Raw genomic sequence first — 17,987 nt, forward strand, 5'->3', positions numbered from 1 at the left:
AGAGACTTTTAAAAAAGAAAAATCATAGAAATAATTATATTTGTGTTTTATTAATGTATTTAACCATAATTTAAATATAACCCTATCATCCCTAAATTAAGTTTAATATGTGTTCATATCAGCCCACAAGAATGACCAATTCCATATATTTCTAGTAAGTAAAATGCCAAAGAGGCTTTTTATATCTTAATGGAGGCTATTATACTAATTGTATTTAGATTTATGTTTGATTTTAAATCACTCTGGTTCAGAAACTCTTCTGTCGTGAGGGAGCTACAGGTATAGGAGCTTCTGCTGGAGAAGGTCTGAAAAATACGGTGAATGGCGCCCCCTGGTGGCCATTTAACACAGTGTAAAAGCAGCTGATTTATCCTAGTAGCTGAATCATCTAATGACCATGTGATTTTGTAAAGCACTGCTTTTAATTTTTTCAGTAATTAAAAGTTTGAAAATTATATAGCCTACAGTCAAACCAAAATTTATTCAGACACCTTGAACATTTCATTCATTATTACAGTTTATCAACTATAGTTAAAAAAATGGTAATAAAAAATGACAAGATCTAAGGGTTAAAACAAAAAAAATCATCTTAATTATGACAGATAACACTTAAGCAAAACATGGTCAGGTCAAAGTGTCTGAATAATTTTTGGTCCCAATTTTTTATCAATTTTACTGGTAGTCCACTGTATGAAGAATGTTTGGGTATAATAAGTCACAGTTTATTTTATTTAGCTATCCTCACTTACATAAATGAACTATAGTGTCCTGCACCCACTAGTAATAAAATATAAAAAATGATATCTAGTGTCTGAATCATTTTTGGTTTGACTGTATACAGGCTATATATAATACGTTCAGATATTCCTGACCCACTGACAGAGAGTCAGAGGGTTTCATGAGAGCCAGGCACAATAATTTATCACAGATTTCTCTATTAGCTAACATTCATATATTTTCAGTATTTCCAATATTTTCCCACCTTTTAGGCAAAACATACATGTTTAGAAGTGCAAGCTTTTAGATGTTTTATCTTTGTACCCCGCTCTCCTCAGCTGGAGTGGGCATACCTCCATACAGCAGCAGCAGCAGCAGCAGTCCGGCGGAAGGAGGGAGGGGTTTGAGCCGCACCGGGAAACTAGAGGCTCGATGCAGCCTCCGCAGATTCATGAAGTCAGGCTGTCTCCAGACCGCAATGGCTATGGGTCTAACGTCGAAAAAATCGTCTTCTAGAAATGCCGGTGTGGAGCGCAAGAATCTCATCACCGTCTGCAGGTAGCTAGTTTACTGCATGACACACCGAACCGCTTTTCACGACACCAATCGTGTTTTCTTTTAGACAATCTCTCCTTATCTAGTATTTAGATTTTAATTTTTTATTATTATATATTTCATTAACTAGGACATACGTCATAGGATATTGCGTATTTTCTGTTTTAGATGAATGCGTAAACGCTTAATATTGAAGGCGAGGCCCTTAAGGACGTCGGTCCCTTATTTCATACCAGCATCCCTGACGTCATTGCATCCATCCGACCATTTTCATGCCGTGGACACGACATGCTAAACCACACTATGACCTTCACCCTTACAAAGCCTTTCAGTAAAGTATGAGTTTGCTCAAAAAGATATATTTGGCTGTATTGTTGATGGGTTTTCTCAAATAAGGGCTGCAAAAATAAATAGCAATAAATGATACTCTCAAAGTCAAAATTGAATTTCTTAATGCATGTTCCTGGTCTTTTTGTGAACAATTGGTGCATATAATGTTATTCATAGTCTATAATCAAAAATTGAATAACTTAATCTCTTTATCTGAAGCCAATTTCTGCTAATGTAATGTGCTAATGTAGCCAAATAGATATTAAATTGATTCCTCTTACATTTACTGTATATGAATACTGAATAATTCAAATGCAACTCACATTGAATTACACTTTTCAGTGTATACATACATTTTCCTCCTCTCTGGAACGAATTTAATGCAAACTTTGTTTTCCATTGCATCATTCATTCATCATGCCAGTGAATAAGTCAGTTTACGAAATCAATATATTGTTGTCTGAATCTTATTAGTAGCCATTTACAGATGCTTTATCAAATCAGATATCGAAAGTTATTCTGTTTTTTATGTCTTATCAGGAGATTCACATCATAAGGATCTCGATTTTATTGCACAGTCATTGCATCCATAGATTAGCGAGTCTCAGCCCTGTGTTGTGTGCTTGCAATACTATGTGCACATTTTGTCCCAGGACACTGTGCAACGTGCGTTGGTGAGTCATGGCCGAAGCTTATGAGGCACATAGAATTCCATCACTGCATTCTGTTCGGCAGGGCTGTGTGGGACTGCACCAGAACTGCACATTACCGGGCGCTTGGACGTTAAGTGAATGTTGAATAATTCATTTTTAGGGGCGCCCCAGGCATAGGCCATGTACAGTTGCTGAATGGACACAGAACACTGTCACTCCTGTTGGGACAGCAGCACCATTGTGTTGTCATAATGGAAATGCAGTCAAAGAGATGATTGTGATGTGGCAAGCTGTTGTGACATCATCACCCCCATCTCTTTGCCTGCTGACAATAGGAATATGGGTTGTAATCCTAATCCTAAAATTGATCTACAAGAATAAAGATCTTCATTAATGTCAGCACATATTTATTAAGCATACAGCACTGTGGTTAGAACCAAACTTTCCAAGGTTCTACCATCATAATGTAGGAACTGTTAAACACATGAAACACATGCTATGCTAATGCATGGTGGAAAAATGAACAAGAAAGAATTACAAAAATGGACTTCAGACCTCACAGATTATTATAAACACAAAGACGCTTTTGTTGAAAAGGGCAGAGGCCTTTCTCTGCTACCCACATCCCTTGTTAAGCCACGCCAGTGTTGTTTGTAACATTTAACAACAAGATACACAGGACGAAGACAAGAAAAAAAAGATTTTTTTGAATCTTAATTAATGGCTGCTAGCAAAGAAATCTCAAACAGTGCTTAATTAAATTGGATCGTGATTAGCTCAGATTACTTAGGGACACGTAGCTCAGAATAGCTAAAACCTCCCTTGTTGTATTTCTCTGATACATTGAGATCAGGAGACATTTCATTTCCTTCACTCTCAATCAATCATCAAACCCTCACCCCCATTGTCATGTCTCTCAGTCCACAAAGCAATGCTCATTTATTTAAGCTGTTGCTTCGTTTATAGCTTTATACCAGGTTGCAGTTCTCAGTGGTCGGGGAAATGTTTGATTTTGGCCGTTCTTCATGGGAGATGAGTTAAGCTGCAAATCTAACCAATATATTTATCATCTGAAGCATCTTTGCTGAAACTGAGAGCTTTTGACGTTGTGGAGAAGAGTTTTTGACCAACAGACACATGATTAGTTTCACTCCCCATAACGCACCCACTTATCTCAAAGCTGAGTTCCTTCTGCGCTAAGATCAAAAGCATTAGCGATGTTGCATTTCTGCTGCCTCTTTTACAATGGTTACACATATACAGTCTTGATCACTGACATAACTATAGACAGTCACACAGTTTACACAGTTTCAGTTTTCTACTTTTTCAGTTTTTACACTCAGACTAAACAAATGTCAGTTTAAGAGGGGCTAAATAAAGGTTTCACTATAAGGGCACTCATTATACGTTTACATGTTTGTTTGGTTGGTTTTTACTAATGAAATACATTGAATGCATTGTAGATGTTTTGGATAGAAGTACCTTCCAAATGTTGTCATATACAAGACAATAGCTCAGATTTGTAACAGTGTATGGCAGTAACGAGGGTTTATGAAGTGTAAAATAGGGCATGGTGACTGCCTCCCAGGTCAAAGTCAAAAGGTAAGAGTTCCAGCGGTTAAAGAATGGCTCTTGTTGATGTCTCCAAGTCTTGATTTTCCAATAAAATGGAATGGCCCGTTTTGCTTTTCTTCTTGAAAAGGTTTTCCAGACAGCTGAAGCTAGTAATGTAAAGGTGTGGACTCCGATGATTCAAGAACTCTGCAAGGATGAGCATTTGAATTCAGTGTCAGTCTTTGCATCAGTACAATCAACAGCTTTAGTTTTGTGTATGGCTTTTCATCTGAAATGATATACAGGAAGTCACTGTTGATGAAGTTTAATGGCACTTAGAACGTATGGGACATAGTTCTCTTGAGAATGCTTAGGAGGTTGTTGATAGTGTTAATATTCTACCTACAATGAGTTTTATAAATTTTCTTTTAAAGTTTTGGAGATCAATGTTATGCAGAGATTTAGCGCAGTCTTCATCCTTGAAATGTAGTTCTCTGACCATCTGATTTCTTAGGAACATTTCAAAATCACATTTGTTACCAAACATGTCTTGGCACCAGCTCAGCGACTTCTGACAGGTTCTTCTATGATCAACTTTAACTTCTAAATCAGAGCAGTCGGGCTGAATGCACAAATACACAATCATTATCACTTACTTAGCTCTCAGTTAACACATACCTAACCCATTTATATTCTCCCACTATCCTATCTTCCAGTTCTAGTTAGCAATTTGTTTTGTTATCTGTAAGTTTTAAACTTAAAAAATAAAGCTCTATTTGTCATGGAACTGTTGGGTGGAATGTGGGGGAAGCAAATCCAGAATTAGCAGACAATGCTGGTACTGCCTACAAGAAGGGGGAGGGGAGGGTATATTAAAAAGTTGAAAATTGAGAGTGGGAGGGAGATGTAGCAAAAGAATGGCTGGTCAAGCTTGGGAGAGGAGGGCCAGAACATGGAAATAGGGATGATTGATAGAAAGGGTATAGGAGAGAGGGACCAAGGCATAACAAGAAACAACAAGTAAAAAGAAAATCTAGACTTATAATCAAAAGCTGAGAACAATCCAGAACCCTGAGAGAATTAGAGGTAATTCAGAGAGTGTGTTGTCAAATGTGCCTTGAAAAAACTACCAAAACTCTTAAGAGCGAGTGCTATGAAGTAATATTTCATAGAAGGGTCTGTTTTTTGGCCTTTTACCAAAGTGGGCAAGACCAAGAACACAAAAGGCATTTGTTAAGTGGCTGCACGTTTGTTTTTCAGTGTCAAATCGTACCAAGACTGTCTTGCTGCCACATTCCTCCATTAGCATTTCAGCCCTCACCCTGACGACCTTCAGAGACTTGCACATCTTCATATGTGACCAGGCATAGTGTGCAATCAAATTATTTGGTTGGCTGGTGTTGGGAGTTGTCCTCCTGCAATGATTGGCATTGTTCTTGGAGTGTGGGATTGCCCTGTCCTTGTGGAATATACGTCTTGGGTCAGCCAAAGAGCCAGAATGAGACTTAAGAATGTTTTATAATGTTTAAGGCATTGAAATCTTAACTGTGTTGTCATTGCAGAGGGACAAATTTTTGCTCTGGTCAAATGATGAAGCACTGAAAAAGCCACGATCAAACAACTACAGGTGAATAAACTGAAATCCAAGCTGGCAAGATCAGCAATCCTTGTAGAACCTTGGAATATCAGTATAACATAATGAGAAGTGTTAAATATCGCCATTTAAGAAATTACTATGTGTCGAATAAGTAGCTCTATTACTGATACAAATACCATCATCCTTTGGAGCTGGATTCATTAGTTACTAACCTGTATCTGGGATGTATTCCAGAGAAATGAAAACAAAAAAATAGACTTGGTCCAAAAGGGATTTTTTTTTTTTTTTTTTTTGAATGGCAAAAAATTTAGCAAGATGCAATAAATTATCTCCACAGAAGGTACGCTGTGATGATGATGTTTCCTCAGCTGTTGGTGATATTTGCTTATGTTTTCTTTGTTCCCAGCTTGGTGAAACTGTCCCCCCCATACCACTCCTAGCACCCTGCACCCTCCCCAAAGATTTGGCCTTACTTGCCATTAAAGAGTCTTCCTCTTGGGCATAAAAGCTTTTCGGAAGGACGTAGTCTTGGTGCCTCGGCTGAAAGAGGCGCCACCCATGGAGATCTTTGTCTTGCCACTGGTGATGGTGGAGGAGCCCAGGGATGTTGTGCTCTTCCCGCGGGAGATAGAAGAGTTTCCCATCATGATCTTGGTCTTGTCTCTCTTGATTGATGTGCTCCCCAGGTTGAGGGCTGTCTTGCCCTCTGTGATACTGGTGTTACCCATGGTGGAACCGAAGGTGGTGGTGGAGAAGCTCCAGGAGGTCCCCTCCAGCAGCCAGCCTAGACAATCTGACCTGGAGCAAGTTCAAGGTTAAATTTTCTCTACTCTCCCTTGGGAATCTTGTGCTCTCCTGGCTCTACAGGATGAGGCTACGATGGCTCATCGCGTACCCTGGCAGCAACGCATCCCAACACACACAGACAGTGCCTGGCTGGGTGTGACAGTCCAAACAGCTAGTGTCGGGATGGGACAAGAATGCTAAGCGTGGTGAGAGCAACCCCCATGCAGCAGCATAAAGCACTTGTTGAGCAGCATAACGTGGGCTTCGCAAGGCCACATACCTCCCCTGTGTGCCGTGAATGGACAGAGGCTGCCGTAGGAGGCCTTAGTTCTATACGGGGGCAGAGCGGACAGTAGACCACATTGTACCGTCGCTAAAGCGAGGCACTGAAGAACACATTGTTGAGCGACACAATCAGTGGTGACATCACTCAGTTCCGTGGCATTGTGCCTCCCTAGAACCGCTATCCAAAGTCTTATACTGTACACGGCTTCTGAAAAAGGTGTTGTGTTGACTGAGCCCACGACAGATTGCTGAGACTCAAGGGTGTGGTCTACTTTAATGAGTTTGTTATTTCAGACCCCCAAAATGTGTAGTCAAATTAGTTATAACCGAAGGATTGTTTCATATATAGCCAATTTTTGAGATGCTTGCTAATTGTGCAAGTTAAAAGGTAAAGCCAGGTTCACAGTGTATTTGTTTTTGGCCTCTTGCTTTTAAATCTTAGCCACCAACGACGTTCTGGAGGTGTAAAAAATTTACTACTTGCTGTCAACGGGACGAGTGGTACCAAAGTCTTGAATACAGTTGTACAGTCTGACAAAAGAAACAGCACAGTGTTCTGTGGCTTTACCTAAGATATGATTGTGATCACATTGACAAGCAACAGTGTGTGCTTAGCTTAATGTAAATTAAAATAAGCCCTCTGAAATATTTTAAAGACAGACACATAATTTTGTTTACCATTTTAAAGGTCTATTTATTGACAATTCTGATTTAATTCATTATTATACTGGTCGATTTATGCTACATTAATGTAAGATTAAGAAGTTAAAGAATTAACAATGCACATTTTTATTTTGTAAGGCTGTGGTTGAAGTTAAAACGTTTTTCTATGACTTGTTATGTTAGTACCAATTAACTGATACAATTCCACTTGCAAAACAGAATCTCAGATCTGGATTCTCGATCATTATCCAACTTAGACCCTTCTGCATGTGAACAACAATAAAAGCCATTCCAGTTGTGGAAGTGCACACCCTCACACATGCATGCATGTTCTCTTCGTGGAAACCAGATTGGCGCCTGATCTCTGAAAATGTTCTCAGACAAATCTTTCTTAAAATCATATGTATTCTCTTTCAGGGACAAAGACGTCATGCTCAGTTCCAAGCTAATTAAGGTACACTTGCACTTCACTTTGCCTCCAGAATGCATTTGTGTGCAATTCTAGAGCAAGCTGGCCAACACTTGCATCTCACAAGACATCCAACCTGCTTGAACGCTCTACTTCAAAGTCAGTCTTTGTGGTAACATATACATATACTGTACATATTCTGTTTGCAGTTATATTTGTGTCTTTAAGTCACAGATGAAAATCCCAGTAGAGATTCCATTGCTTTTCCTTCCCTCTTTTGAGGGAAGTCTTAACTACAGTGACAGACTTCTCCCCTTGACTTAAAGTGGCCTTGCTCAAAGAACTAGTAGTCTCTCCATGAGTGATTGTAGTTGTACCCACCACAAACGCAGTCTCTCCCTTCCTCATTTTGGTCTTGCTCCTTGAAAGAACGGTCTTCCCCCATGACATGGCCTTCTTGCTTTTCATCAGTTTGATTTTCCCTTTTGTAAAGCAGGTCTTTCTCAATAAAAGAAAAGCCTTTCCTTTTGAGGCTTTTGAGTCGTCCTCTTGCTGTATATCTGTTGTCTCGTCCTTCTCAATGCTCTTTCTGGCTGTCGAAATCTTGATTTTTGTTTCAGCGTTTGCGGATCTCCTTTCCATCTACTTGGTCCGGCGCTTGGGCATGAGGGCCTTGCGGAAGGAGGTTGTAGTTTTGCCTCGGCTGAAGCTGGCTGTGCCCAGGGATATGGTGGTCTTGCCTCTGGTTATGGTAGAGTCTCCCATAGAGGTAGTGGTGACCCCACGGGTGATCGAGGACTTGCCCATGGTGATGGAAGTCTTGCCCCGGGCTATTGAAGAGCCGCCCACAGACAGGGCAGTCTTCCCTTCCGTAAAACTGGTGTTCCCCATGAAGGCATGTAGGTCGTCAGGTCTTCGAACTCTCAGTTCTCTCTTTGTTTCCTCTCCCCGTTGAGTGGGCTAGAGTCTTAGCATACCAGCGCCTTGCAGGTTTGACTGTGCTGGGAGAAAACTGTACACAGTATCGGGACAGCCCTAAATAGATCACACCACCAATTCAGCTAGTGGGTGGGTGGAGAAAGTGAGAGTGTGTTAGGATACGAGGGAGATTCGCTCACTATAGTGTTCCTTTAAAAAAAAAAGAAGAGGTTTGAATGGAACCCAGGCGAAAGGACAAAAGTCGCCACGCCGACAAATAGCATAACGCTGTTGGCCGGGGCACAAGGACTCTGATTGTGATGGCAGGAGTGATAACGTGAACATGGCTTCAAAAGGGCATTGTCTAGCACACAGGACAATTGGGATTGACCTCAGCAGTCCGCTGTGGCACCGCTCCCGAAAACGCCCGTCTTTACATCAGTCAGAATGGCAGCATTGAGTGGGGCCTGCACCAATGCTAGTTTTTGTGTCTGTGAGATGCTGATCATACTGTTAGCGAAGCATGGTGTTTCATCACTGTGGTTTTGAGTTTTTGATGAATTTGGAGTTTCCAAATCAGATCTGTTATGTAGCATAACTAGCGTAACTTTAGTTTTTACTGTATTCATCTCAGTGTTAATCTTTCTTTCTCTCTCAGGTTTTCTGTGAAGACGTTGTTGGAAAAGTACACTGCCGAGCCTATTGACGACTCATCGGAGGAGTTCATCAACTTCGCGGCAATTTTGGAGCACATCCTCAGTCACCGTTTCAAAGGTATACATTTACACAACTTTTTCTGTCAATGTGTGGTGGTACTCGTGAATGATCTTTGGTGATTATTATGATTTTTTTTTTTAATCAGGTCCAGGTGGTTGGTTCAGTTCAGATGGCCAGAGGAGTTTCTGGGACTATATCCGTCTGGCCTGTAGTAAAGTCCACAACAACTGTATCAGTAGCATTGAAAGCATCGAGAACATTAGCACATCACGTGCGAAGGCAAGACACTTTCAACCTTTCAGCTTCAAGCACTCTATCTTTACCTTGTGAGAAGATTAGCACATCATATGTTGTTTTGGATGCTGGTCCTTATAATGGGATGCTGATTTACTAGTGTCACAATTAAGCATCTTAACTAGGGCCACGTTCACACAGCAGCAGAATACGGTTGTCAGTCCTGTATTTGTGTCCTTGATATGGTTACGTTCACACAGTTCAGTTATTTTAGGGAGTGATTACTGTATTCTATAACCAAATTCACACTTGTACATTTTCAGGACTCAAAACCGCATTTTCGGAGAACCCGCTCTGTGTGAACAAAACTGGACTGGACTACGAGTTGTCTGTTGCGTCAGACAGCATGAGACAGCAGCTACCATGTGTTGCGGGTTTTCATGTGTGATTTCGCTTTTGGTAACATACAGCAATGGAGATATAAGCTGTGTGTCATCTGAAGGTTTTAGATCGAGTCACTGTTCTCCACCGGAGCTGTTCCCGTATGTTTTGTGTTCAACACCCAACTCAAATGCTCTGCTCTCTACCCAAAAAAGTAGCTGTCGGTTAATGTAGGTTTGACAGATGAACTTGCGACTTTTCAGTTTTATGGACGTCGACATCTTTGATATTACTCTGGTCACTGGTAAGAGAGTACGAATACGAGCTTGACTCCCATTGTACGTTCATACAGTATTCGAGACGCTACTTTAAGTTGCTGTTTGAACAGGACATTTCGAGACTCAGACCTATAAGTCAATGCGGATGTCAATCCAAAATACTGTCATGTGAACGTAGCCTAGGTCATCCAGCTTCACTTGCAAACTAACTGTTCATTTTCTCATTGTCATACAGGGGCGAGCCTGGATTCGTGTAGCTTTGATGGAGAAGCGTTTGTCTGAATATGTAGCCACTGCATTAAGAGACACTCGGACTACCAGGTCACAACTCTGCACTGTCTATACAATGAGTTTTACAGCTGTCTTTATCATTTCGAAGTAATTTAATGCATTTGTAAATGTATATTTGCACTGCAGGCGATTTTATGATGATGGTGCCATTATGCTAAGGGAGGAGGCTACTGTTCTGACGGGTATGCTAATTGGACTCAGTGCCATCGACTTTAGGTAAAAAAACAACTAATTTATGACAAACTCAAATTTTTTGTGTTTTTTCTGAAATGTGAAATTTCTTTGCCACCAGCAGAACTAAATAGAATAGTGATACCATACTGACTGTCTGTCTTTTTTTGCTACCATTAGTTTCTGCCTGAAAGGAGAGGTTTTGGATGGAAAGACACCCGCAGTGATTGACTACACACCTTACCTTAAGTTTACCCAGAGGTAGGAGGTTTTAATAAATTTAATTTGCTGACCAAACACAAAGCCTAAACCTTATAGTACCCTTTAAAATATCATTACTGCTGTTGTTGTGACCCTGCAGCTATGACTACTTGAGTGATGAAGAGGACCGCCGCAGTGTGGACAGCAGTGCCAGTGATGAGAGTGTAGCTGAGCATCCTTATATTCCTCTGGTCACGGACGAAGAGACCTGGAGCAACAAGTGCCGAAAGATGGAGCAAAAATTCAAGATTATCTATGCCCAAAAGGTACTGGAAGCTTTTGAGTTCAAGGCACTGGATGATTTGGTTGACCTAGTTCAACTTGGGTTTGTAGCTGTAGCAACTAGTGAGAAACCAGCTGCCATGTTCCAAAAAAATGGTAACACTTTACAATAAGGTTTCGTTTGTGTTAACAGAAATAGTGCGTTCATATCCTAATCCATGAATCCATGTAATTTTAGGGTTATTTAGAGGAATTGGTGCGCTTGAGGGAGTCCCAGCTGAAAAATGTAGAAACTGAGAACAAGAGGCTAGATGCTAAGCTAGAGGAACTACAGGTCCAGAGTCAACAAGAGAAGAAAGAACTGGAGGCCATTATACTGGAGCTACAAGCACAACTGTACGCACGCACACACACACACACACACACACACACAATCTGAATTTTCAAGAAGTCTTTTTAGCTTTATTAGCTTTATTCTGTTATGTTTTGCAGCACTGGCATCATTCCTTGTGAGTCCTCTCATTTAGTAAAAGGCTTATCTATACCACTCGTTAACCAATGGACAACTGCACAAGCCGCCAACAACCAAGGAAACGTAAAGCTGTTCCGTCGGTAAGCATCAAGTCAAAATTTGAAGACCCTCACCACTCAGAACACCTTAGCAACTGCATAGCAATATTCTGGAAGTCAGGAAAGCACCACTCAGTCTAGTCAATCTAGTCATGCATTTATGTGTTTGGGTTTAGGAGAAGTTTTCACAGTTTGGACCTCTCGGCTGATGTGAGTTTGAACTCTGACTCTCAGAAGGAAGACGGCAATCAGAATGGAGACAACGCCTGGTCAGCAGGTAAAAACCAAACAGATTAAAGTGTTAGTTCACCCAAAAATGAAAATTCTGTCATTAATTACTCACCCTCATGTTGTTCCACACCTGTAAGACCTTCGTTCATCTTCTGAACACAAATTAAAATATTTTTGATAAAATCCGATGGCTCAGTGAGGCCTCTATTGACAGCAAGATAATTAACACTTTCAGATGCCCAGAAAGCTACTAAAGACATATTGAAAACAGTTCATGTGACTACAGTGGTTCAACCTTAAAGGTGCCCTAGATTCAAAAATTGAATTTATCTTGGCATAGTTGAATAACAAGAGTTCAGTACATGGAAAAGACATACATTGAGTTTCAAACTCCATTGCTTTCTCTTTCTTATGTAAATCTCATTTGTTTAAAAGACTTCCGGAAAACACGCGGATCTCAACATAACACAGACTGTTACGTAACAGTCGGGGTGTATGCCCCAATATTTGCATATGCCAGCCCATGTTCCCAACATTATGAAAGGCATTAGACAAGGGCAGCCAGTAACGTCTGGATCTGCACAGGTAAATCAACAGACTAGGTAAGCAAGAACAATAGCGAAAATGGCAGATGGAGCAATAATAACTGACATGATCCATGATAACATGATATTTTTAGTGATATTTGTAAATTGTCTTTCTAAATGTTTCGCTAGCATGTTGCTAATGTACTGTTAAATGAGGTTAAAGTTACCATCGTTTCTTACTGTATTCACAGAGACAAGAGCCGTCGCTATTTTCATTTTTAAACACTTGCAATCTGTATAATTCATAAACACAACTTCATTCTTTATAAATCTCTCCAACAGTGTAGCATTAGCCGTTAGCCACGGAGCACAGCCTCAAACTCAAACAGAATCAAATATAAACATCAAAATAAATACTTTACTCACCTAATTCGAAGCATGCATACAGTATGCATGACGAACATCTTGTAAAGATCCATTTGAGGGTTATATTAGCTGTGAGAACTTTGTAAATGTGCTGTAATATAATCGAGAGCTCGTGTGGCAGGGAGTACGCAAATTAGTTAATAATGCCCCAAAATAGGCAGTTAAAAAAAAATAATTAAAAAAAATCTATGGGGTATTTTGAGCTGAAACTTCACAGACACATTCAGGGGACACCTTAGACTTATATTACATCTTGTGAATAAGCATTCTTAGGCACCTTTAATGTTATACTTTTTGTGCGCCAAAAAAGCTTCGAAAAGTTTCAAAGCTTTACGAATCTTTTGTTTCGAATCAGTGGTTCGGAGCGCGTATCAAACTGCCAAAGTCACATGAACCATTGAAATTTCGAAACACTTCTGACGTAATGAAGCCTTGTTTACTGAAATCATGTGACTTTGGCAGTTTAAAACACGCTCCCAACCACTGATTCGAAACAAAAGATTCAAAGTTTTGAAATCGCTCATCACTAGATATTGTTGAATAAAGTCGTTATTTTGTTTTTTTTGGTGCACAAAAGTATTCTCGTCGCTTCATAACATTAAGGTTGAACCACTGTAGTCACATGAGCTGTTTTAAATGTGTCTTTAGTACCTTTCTGGGCATTGAAAGAGTTAATTATCTTGCTGTCAATGGAGGCCTCACTGAGCCATTGGATTTTATCAAAAATATCTTAATTTGTGTTCCGAAGATGAAAGAAAGTCTTAAGGGTGTGAAACGACATGAGGGTGAGTAATTAATGACAGAATTTTCATTTTTGGGTGAACTAACCCTTTAACACAATCATGCAATCATGTCTGAGTACTGATGTTTGTTGTTTTTTTGTAATGTTGTTCTCTTCTCTTCTCTTCTCTTCTCTTCTCTTCTCTTCTCTTCTCTTCTCTTCTCTTCTCTTCTCTTCTCTTCTCTTCTCTTCTCTTCTCTTCTCTTCTCTTCTCTTCTCTTCTCTTCTCTTCTCTTCTCTTCTCTTCAGCTAAAGACAACACTCCCTCTATGCTCGGTCTATGTGGTTCTTTGGCTTCTCTACCCAGCTGTAAGTCTCTGGCAAGTCTGAAATCCAGTGAGTATTTGGTCAACATCAGCACAGAGCCAAGTCCTGCTCTGTCTCCCAGCTAGGGGGCGCCAAAGTCCAATCAACGACACTCTCTGTCTCAACTGTACTTTCCCTCAAGAGAAATCACAATTGTCCTATTAACATCCTCCAAAGTTCCCAATGATCTGAAACAAAACATAATGACAATGTGGATTGATTGTGTTTTATGGGTGAAGGTGTTTAATCTGAATTTGGTATTTGTGAAGTGTAAGATCCAATCTTAAAATTCCATGAATTGACGAACCCAGCTCTCTTACTTTCCTACTTTTACTCACCAATTTATTATTCACTCTTGTCTTCCACCCTTCAGTACAGTCTTTATCAGCATGTTTGAGTGTCTGTAACATCCAGATATTAGAGCCCAAGGCACAGCAGCTTCCCGGCCCCAAAGGCACAAACAGTTGATACACAAAACTCAAGACTTGGCAGTTATTCATTATACATAAATTCATCTAAAATTAGCATTAACATAGAGTGGCACATCTGGTCATTTGTTAGCCGCAGTCAAATCTCTGATTTAGACATATTACCTTCTTCCTAAGCTTATCAACTTACAACAAAAGATATGTGTGAATAAAAGAGAGAGAGATGAAGGGAGGGAGAGGGCAGAAGCTGCATCTGCATGTGAAATGCGCTTTATTGAGGCTGTACATGCCTCGGCTGCCTCATTGTACTTGCGCCTTTGACAGTTATATAATATGACAGCAAGCATTTCAAATATTTTGTCATATTTTTCTTATTGGTGTCTCTTCATTTCTTGTGTTTTTTCAGTTTCTGTATGTTTATATAATTGTCTATTTTATGCGGTGGTGGCAATGCTCTGCAGTTCTGAATTGTAATAAATGATTCTTATGTTATCTTAACTCAGACTTGTTTCTATAAATATTTCAAAGCACATAAATCTCAAATACTTATCCCAGAATGCCTCAGGGTAAACAGCGCAGTAACAACATCAGCACTTTCTGAGAGAACTCGACATCTAGTGGATATTGCATGTAATGGCTTTGCTAAGCAGGAGATGATTAAAAAGAAAAACGCATGGTATATCTACTCAGTAGGGACTAGGGAGATGTGCTTCCCTGTTAAAAACGCATTTAAATAGATTTCCTTGAAATGGTTTCAGATTACATGTTACATGACACATTCAAGTGACGCTCCCAATAAATAATTTGTTATTAAAGCATCTACGTTCACAAACCATTGTTAATCTGAACAGAAAAGCAAGCATACTGTATGCAGGATTTGGCATGGCAAAGAGCGCTACCTTTATAATCAGTAAAAATATGTCACTCAACTTTCACTTTTGTTCAGTGCTGTCTTGAACACCTCAGATTGGCCATTGCATTCAAGAAATCGACAGATATATTTTGATTGGCTACATTGCTCAATGCTGCAAAAAACATTGTAAATAGAAACCTATGATGTTCTCGAAAGCACAAGACAGATTTGCACTGGATCGTTTGCCAAATATGTTTTGCCAACATTATTACAGAGATAACTGACCCTAGACCTGCAGTTATGGGCAGCTTTCTTCTCTAAAAGCAATCAGAAGCACCAGTCAGTGGTTTGAACAAAAACAATCCATGCTAGTCTCAAGTCCATCATGGCCAGGGGATGGTTGCGCCTTACCCAGACTTACACATGCTCTGACTAATTTAGTCTAGTTTAGTGACTAGTTTCTGATTCATATTTCTGAAGATAATGTGTTATTTAAAGTTTCCATTGAAGATATTAATGTTCCTGTGTGCTCAATGCTGCTGAGGACGTTTTGTTATGGAATACCTGAATGGCCAAATCCACAAAAATAATAGTTTTTTTTATTCTCTCAATAGTAAGTTTGCTGAATGACCATATGATTAGGGGTCACGTTGTGTCATCTGGGCGCCTTAGTTCAGTTAGGACATTTAAGTAGCTTTTATAAATATGCCTTAGAAAAAAATACATTACTGATGTGCATTTGACACAAAACAGTGGCACTGACATATTTTAAGATATGTCAGTGCAAGTTGCTTCCAGTTAAAACAGCTCAAAAGTGCATTTTAGTCTGAGACTAGGCTTAAGGCTTGTCTGTGAAACCGAGGGTAAATGTCCCATCAAAAATTCTTTTTGCATCAGCAAACCCATATTCTTAAAGGGTTAGTTCACCCAAAAATGAAATTTCTGTCATTAATTACTCATCCTCATGTCGTTCCACACCCGTAAGACCTTCGTTCATCTTCCGCACACAAATTAAGATATTTTTGATGAAATCCGAGAGTTTTTTTTTATCCTCAATTGAAAGCAACGAAATTACCACATTCAATGTCCAGAAAAGTAGTAAAAACATTGTTAAAATAGTCAACATGTTCGGAGCCCCGCACAAAAAAAAATTTAATTGTGCGCACGATTTACTAATTTCGTTCCCACGATTTACTCTTTCATTTCCTCGATTTATAAATCATGTGCATGATTTAGCCTTCTAGTTTTTTCCTACAGGTCATGTCTGGGGCTCCGTAAACGTGACTGCAGTTGATAATGTCATGAATCCTTTTTGTGCACAAAAACCATAGACTGTAAAAAAAATATGGACGTAGTGTCCGTGACGTCACCCATAGAGTTCTGAACAGCAGTTTTGACCATAGACAGTAAAAGAAATGGACACAGCGACCCCATTGGAACTCAATTGAGTCAAGTGAAGCCCATTTTTAGCGATTTTTAGCACTTCCGTTTCTGACGCGCAGACTCAAACTAAGCTTGATGACGTCCGCAACCTGTCTGACAGATGTAAATCTTCTAGTAGCTGTGCGTGCAAACTGCCATCGTTAATCTTGCAGAGACGGCGAGCTTGAGCGGGGAGTTCTTTGGCGTGAGTGAGCAGGAGTAATTATTCTGATTAATTATTTTGTATAGTATTTTAAAATGTAACGCCAGTACGCCAAATTAAGATAATCTCCCTGATTGCCTGCGAGCTTCTCCTCCTGTCTGTACGGTAATTTCTCTACTGTGCGACAGAGAGTCGAGTGGTTATGACGCAATCGTTAGCTTATTTTTACAAAAACTGTTTCTACGGGGCCATAATGTAACATAGAAGGTAATGGAGCCCTTTATACATTGTCGTGTATCTTTGGAATTAAATAATGGTCAAATGGAGTCTTTAAACGCCTCAGATGTAAAGTTATTCACTGTCAAAGTGACGCCAAAATGAATGGGAGTCAATGGGATGCTAACGCAAGTGAAGTTCTGCTACAAGATGGCAGCACTCGGCCGACTTCAACTTCCGGTCGACTTCCTTGGGCACTGGTTTTGACGCGTAAATGAGGCCGCGGCCATCTTAGCTGCACGTGACCGCACGTCACTCACGGATAACTGAAAATGGGCAAAGAGGCGGGACGAAGTTGGAGCCCATGCGACTTGTTGCTGAAACCACGCCCGCCCTAGCTATCTATCTTAGATACTATATAAAATATTAATAAAGATAGCAATATCATTAGAAAGTACTAAAGGATTACTGTCAATCTACGGCGATTTTTTGCGATAACGTTATAGATGCTCCAACACCAATAGGCTAATTATTTGTGTGGGGTGTGCAAATAACACAAATCAAATGGGATTTCATACCTTTATAATGAAATAGAGATCGCGAGATGAATCCAATCCGTGGCACTTGGGTAAAATATATATGTACCAGATGTATATCTCTAAAATGTTCTCTCAAACTAATGAGCACGTATCCAAAGTATAATTTTTCAAAATAGTGCAGCAGTTTGTTATATCCAAGCAGTGCTGTCGGAGTTGTATATCCTCCTGGTATTGTCATTGTAGTAAATCTCAGGAACAAAACTTTTAGCCAATGCCACGACGATCCAACAACGTGTGTTCCGCATGCGAGCACACGTACACAGACTGACATCTGTCTCGAGTATGCAGCAAGCCATATATTGTATAAAATAATACAGAAAAAAGCACAAATACAACTGAGATGCCAAATTCAGCGGCTGAAATGAGCTGCTGAGGTAACATGACGGCTCACAGACAGCAGAGCCGTTAGCAGCGGCATACCTGTCACTCAAGTGACCACGCCC

General features: G+C 39.9%; 1 protein-coding gene and 1 long non-coding RNA gene across 2 annotated transcripts; one reads left to right on the forward strand and one right to left on the reverse strand.

Annotated features, from left to right (window-relative positions):
* The first annotated feature begins 832 nt into the window (after positions 1-832).
* Positions 833-14,789, forward strand: rundc3aa (RUN domain containing 3Aa). Its single transcript, XM_048207830.1, has 11 exons — positions 833-1,275; positions 9,126-9,241; positions 9,330-9,463; positions 10,313-10,398; positions 10,495-10,584; positions 10,720-10,800; positions 10,901-11,066; positions 11,261-11,418; positions 11,515-11,634; positions 11,769-11,869; positions 13,807-14,789. Exons 1-11 carry the CDS (start codon positions 1,025-1,027, stop codon positions 13,947-13,949), a joined length of 1,446 nt encoding a protein of 481 aa, XP_048063787.1. The 5' UTR covers positions 833-1,024; the 3' UTR covers positions 13,950-14,789.
* On the reverse strand, positions 2,642-8,179 carry LOC125278569. Its single transcript, XR_007187180.1, has 2 exons — positions 5,619-8,179; positions 2,642-4,016 (listed from the first exon to the last, which is right to left on the reverse strand). It is a non-coding gene; the product is annotated as an uncharacterized LOC125278569 (long non-coding RNA).
* Positions 14,790-17,987: the final 3,198 nt, after the last annotated feature.

Source organism: Megalobrama amblycephala, linkage group LG1, assembly GCF_018812025.1.
Source record: "Megalobrama amblycephala isolate DHTTF-2021 linkage group LG1, ASM1881202v1, whole genome shotgun sequence".
NCBI lineage: Eukaryota > Metazoa > Chordata > Actinopteri > Cypriniformes > Xenocyprididae > Megalobrama > Megalobrama amblycephala.